We start from the raw sequence: 4,875 nt of genomic DNA on the forward strand, positions 1-4,875 counted from the left end.
GGCCGCCGGTGCTGGGACCCCCCTCCCGCCGCCAGAAGCCCCCCTCCTCCTGCATTTAACCCCTCCAGCGCCGCGCTTCCCTCTGCTGTGCCTCGCCCTCGCCTCCGGCGCAGCTCTCCGCAGACCCTTACCTGCGGCTGCCCAGCCCCCCAATCCTGGCCGGTCCCGGGAGATGAGTGGCAGAGGAGCCCGGGAGGGGTCGCCGTTGGGTCAGGCCTGGAGTCTCAGGCCGGGGCCCTGGTTCTGCCCTGTTGGCCAGCCAGCGTGGCCCGCGGCACGGCCCCAACTTGGACATCAGCCGGCTCACCTCTTGGGACAGGCTCCACTCTAATCTCCCAGCATCTTCCAGGCCCACTACCAGGTGGGAAGGGCCCTCAGCTCCCCGCCCCGAGGGACAGCCTGGCCCTTGGGCTCTGCACTCATGAGGGAGAAGACCCCAGGGGACAAAGGGGTGGGGGATCCCCTGAGGCAACCTGGAATTGGCCAAGGTAGGGTTGGGACCAAGCTCTGGGAAATCAAGGTGGGGCACCTCCTGCACCCCCATCTTTTGTTTCTCACTTCCATGCCCATCCCCCAGCCAAGAACTGGTGCCAGCACTCCCTCCCCCACTGTCTGAACAGCAGCGCCCTGGCAGGTCCTGGAACTCATCTCCTCTCTGCTCTTACCCATTTCTTTACAACTCTGATCTTGCCAAAGACCCTCCTCTTGCCTGGGGGCCTCAGCCTTCACTAGGGTGGTTTTAAGCGTGAGCTCTAAGGCTGGCCATCCTCTACCAGTAGGGGGCCTAGACAGGTTACCGAACTCTCCCCACCTCCCAGTCCCCACTTACAGAAAAGGGATGGCTCTCACCTCAGGCTGCTGTTCTGAGCCTTAAAGTGGTTGGTATTTGTAAATGCTCAAAACAGAGCCTGGCACTCACAACTAAGTGCCCTACAAATGTTGGCAATTTTCCTTTCAACAAAAAGTGATGGTCCAGTTTCGAGCTGATTCTCTGAGTCTCAGATACCTTCTCTGGAGGCCCTGAGGCCTGCTGCTTAGGAGAGTCCCAGGTGAAGGGTTTCAAGACAGGCTCAGTGCTAGGCCCCAGGAACTCCCAGGAACTGGAACAAATGGCCACACACATAGGCAGGAGACAGACCTTCTGATAAATGACTCCCGGCCAAGGGACAGAAGACAGATCTGTAACGGCTGTGACTACAGAGGGCAGTGACTGCACTATTACAGACAGTCAGGGAAGGGGCCCCCCAGGACCACCAGGCAGGCTGTGTCGGAGCAGCCCAACCATCTGGCCAAATCCACACCTGCTAGGGAGATGGGGGCTGCTCGGTTACTGGCCAACTCCTCCTCCGCAGGCCTTGGACTAACTCCTGGACCTGAAGGCCAGGTTGGGCATAATGACAGGCAAACAGGGTCTCTGGAAATCCCTATCCACTAAGGGTAAGAGGCATAGTAGCCATGCAATCACTGTGCCAAGGGACCCGGGAGGGGGGGACACAGTTCCCTGACCTGGAGATGGTAGGCTTCATAAAGGAGGTGAAATTTGAAGCAGATCTTGAGGAAAGAGTAGAAATTATTCAAGCGGCGAGGGGACCAGAGTGGGAGCAGGGCCCTTCTGGTCTCTCTTCTCCTCAGACTGCAGGCTCCTCCGTCTCCTCACCCACCAGCCTCGGGGGAGGTAAATGGCCCCTGCCCAGCCCAGCAGCCCCCCTCAAGGGCCGGTGTCTGATCAGCCTTAGACCAAACAGGCAACGGTGTGAGAAACACAAGCAGACAACTGACAGACAGTGAATAGACTCGGGGCACAGACACTGTTTATTGAGTGGCAGGCGCAGGAGAGGTGGCTGGCTCTGGTGTACAAGCAGAGGTGGTAGATCATGCCAGGCTGCTACGAGCATCTGGCAGCCAGGGCCATGCCCCCCATCCTAGGGGACAGCACAAGCTCACTACAACAGGAGTAGCAAGGAGCCGGCCTGGGAAAGAGGCAGCCACAGCCCCCGGGATCCCGGGCAAGAAGCGGCAGATGAACTTGGCACAGGGGTCTGGGGTGGGAGGGACTGGGGTCTGGGTGTTCTGCGGGGAGATGAAGGGGGATCACGTCTGTGGGGTAGAGTAGAGACTGTGATGGTGGCTGCCTGGTCCCAGAACCTGGGAGAAGAGCAGAGGAGTGGTCCGCGTCTGGCTGCCCCCGCACCAGCCTGGCTCCCGCCCGATGGCACCGTACCAGCTGCTGGAGCCTAGGCTGCCTGACATGCTGCAGGCAGAGAAACAGGCTCAGTCCCATGGCAGTCACTAGGACCACAGTCGCAAGAGTTGGGGGAGGGAGAGACACCTAGAAGAGCCCAGTGACCCAGACCTCTCTGACTATGGCAAACTTCATCTTGGAGGGAGAGGTGGAGGCTTTAGCAGTAGCAAACCACAGGGGACCTCACCTGGTACAGATCGTGGCACGGGTGGGGGTGTGGGAAGGCCCAGCTGCAGGTCCCCATGGCTCAATGGGGCAACCCGGGAGCCCAGGGGTCCTGAGGTGGAACCGGGACTCCTACCTGGTGCTCTCACCCCGGCTGTGCTCCCAAGAGCAGCCCTCATCCTCGCAGTGTGCCCGGTCAAAGAAGTAGGAACGGGAGCCAAAGACCTGCCCGTTGAGGATGCGGCTGGTGCTCTGGGGGAGGGAGCCGCCATTGATGCTTCCTCCTGCCCCCCACTGCCCTCCCCCAACCCCCAGAACCCAGCCCAGGTACCCCCAATGCCGCCCCTCTCCACTGGCCCTCACCAGGTCCTGTGGGGGCCGGTGCACCCGGAAGAAGCCCACCAGCAGGGTGGTGGGCAGCAGCTCCCACACAAAGAGGATGAGGCCAAACACCAGGTAGCCTTTGTTCCCCAGGTCGTTCACCAGGTCCGCCTGTGGGGAGGCAGGGGCTGTGCCAACCTGCAGTCGTGCCAATGGGGCACCCAGACAGGGCCCAGGCCAGCTTGAGGGCCAAGAGCCACAGCTACTGAGGAGGCGGCAGACGTGCCGAATGCGCACCTGATCAGAGACGTTGTACCAGTCGTAATCGAAAGCGTCCAGCCGGCTCCGGGGGGCCAAGGCCAGGGCCGCCAGGTTGTAGCAGGCCCGGCTGGCATACAGCAGAACCATGGCACCACCCATCGCAGCTGCCTGGCACACACTGGTCCCCTGGCACAGATAACAACAGAGGATCCTTAGGGAGGGTAGGCTCCAGCTTTCTCTCTACTCTGAAGACCCCAAACACCCCAAAGGACACTCAGGCATCAGCGCTTGTGGGCCTACCTTGGCCTCCAGGTAGATGCTGGTGGAGGGAGCCCGCCGGGCAACAAGGCAGAGGCAGGCGGCAAGAGAGAGTGCGCAGATAACAAACAGGGAGTCGCTCACCAGGACGCGCACCAGCAGGAGGGCCCAGGGCTGTGCCCGGCGCCGGCGGGACAGCACTGCACACAGCACATTCACCAGCAGGAAGAGCAGCGAGGCCCCCACAAAGGCCCCTCGGACAGCCAGCCTGCGGCCCACAACACCGTCAGCCCCAGAAGACCACCCTTGGCGCTCCCCAACCACCCAGCCTCCCCCAGGAGACCCCGGTGTCCATCGGAACCCCTGGTCATCCAGTCTGAACCCTGCTCCTCTAGTTTTACAGATGAGGAAACCGAAGCTGAAGAGGTCAGAAGATGACTGACGGCTGTGGTACAGCAGAGAGAGCACTGGACTGGGAGTCAGAAATCTGGGTTTAAGCCCTGGCGGTGCCTCCCGCCAGGTGTGTGACCTTGAACGTGTTGCTCTACCTTGCTGGGCCTCAGTGTCGTCACCTCTCAAATGGGGATAATAACAGCTTCACAGGTAAGTTGTAAAAATTAAAGATGTTTGTGAAAGCTCTTAATAAACTGTGAGATGTTATACAAATGACAAGAGTATCACTGCCCAAGGTCACCCAGAAGTGCCCTTTGGCTTTGGAGTTTCCAAGGGCTGGGGCCTCCAACTCTTCCTCCATCATGGATGACATTGGTACCCTCTCCCTTCACAGTATCTCAACTGTTTCTATTATAGTTGTCCTTCACATGTGCAATGCCTCTGCTGAGCCATCTGCACCAGATGCCTGACTCTTCCAAGCTTTTCAAATATTCTGGATTGTCCTCGCCTCAGACCTACCGGGAGGAAGGAATGGACACCGGGCTTCTCCCTGCCCCTGACCTGGAGGCTGAACCCACCAGTGTCCCGAGTACTTACAAGCCTCGGCTCATCTCTGGCCGACGCTTTGCCTTGGCCTTGAACACCACCTGGGAGCAGAGCCGCCCATCACTCTTTGGGGCCCTTGGGGCTTGCCATCCCACTGCCCACCCCCACCCGTCACCATGGTTACCTGGGCAAAGTAGAGGTTCATAAGCGTCAGTGTGAAGAACTGGAGGCAGACAGGACAGCAGTAGAGAAGCCAGAAGGGCAGTGGCCCCAGACGGTTGGCTCGGGGTGTATCTCGAAAGTAGAAGGAGAACAGGGTGGTACGTAAGGCAGCCCAGAGCAGACAGAGTGCCAGGAACACCGTCTGATAGCTGAGACGCTTGTGCCCATACAGGAGCACCAGCCAGAGCTGGGCATAGACGGAGAAGAAGAGCAGGGCGTACAGAGTGGTGTAGGCCGCAGTCAGCCCCAGGGTCACGGCGGGCGGCAGCGCAGGCACCAGCCCAGCAGCAGGCACCAGGCCAGACAGGTTACTCTCCATGTCAGGGAGGGAGGCCTGAATCCCGGAGACAGAGATGGAGGGGCTGGCAGGGGGCCAGGGAAATAAATACGGAGGGGTGGGAGTTGTAGGGTGCAGAGACAGAGATGGGGAGCTCAGGGGTAAAGAAGTTGTGGCTGGCCAGGCCCTC

The 4,875-nt window shown here is 60.1% G+C and overlaps 1 protein-coding gene across 5 annotated transcripts in view; it reads right to left on the bottom strand.

Annotated features, from left to right (window-relative positions):
- Window positions 1-1,791: 1,791 nt before the first annotated feature.
- The window catches only part of GPR137 (G protein-coupled receptor 137), a 4,335-nt gene continuing 1,251 nt past the window's right edge, over window positions 1,792-4,875 (bottom strand). The window contains exons 1-7 of one of the 5 annotated variants that reach the window (XM_007462070.1): window positions 4,371-4,866; window positions 4,238-4,287; window positions 3,290-3,515; window positions 3,026-3,175; window positions 2,771-2,899; window positions 2,544-2,659; window positions 1,792-2,251 (exon numbers count right to left, since the gene is read on the bottom strand). In XM_007462070.1, coding sequence (XP_007462132.1) covers window positions 2,092-2,251; window positions 2,544-2,659; window positions 2,771-2,899; window positions 3,026-3,175; window positions 3,290-3,515; window positions 4,238-4,287; window positions 4,371-4,727 — 1,188 coding nt within the window. In that variant the 5' untranslated portion in view covers window positions 4,728-4,866 and the 3' untranslated portion in view covers window positions 1,792-2,091. Of the gene's footprint in view, window positions 2,252-2,543; window positions 2,660-2,770; window positions 2,900-3,025; window positions 3,176-3,289; window positions 3,516-4,237; window positions 4,288-4,370; window positions 4,867-4,875 lie in introns of those variants that run through there. The other 4 variants (XM_007462069.1, XM_007462072.1, XM_007462071.1 and 1 more) reach the window with 4 other exon arrangements.

Source organism: Lipotes vexillifer, unplaced genomic scaffold (assembly GCF_000442215.2).
Source record: "Lipotes vexillifer unplaced genomic scaffold, Lipotes_vexillifer_v1.1 scaffold1129, whole genome shotgun sequence".
Lineage (NCBI taxonomy): Eukaryota > Metazoa > Chordata > Mammalia > Artiodactyla > Lipotidae > Lipotes > Lipotes vexillifer.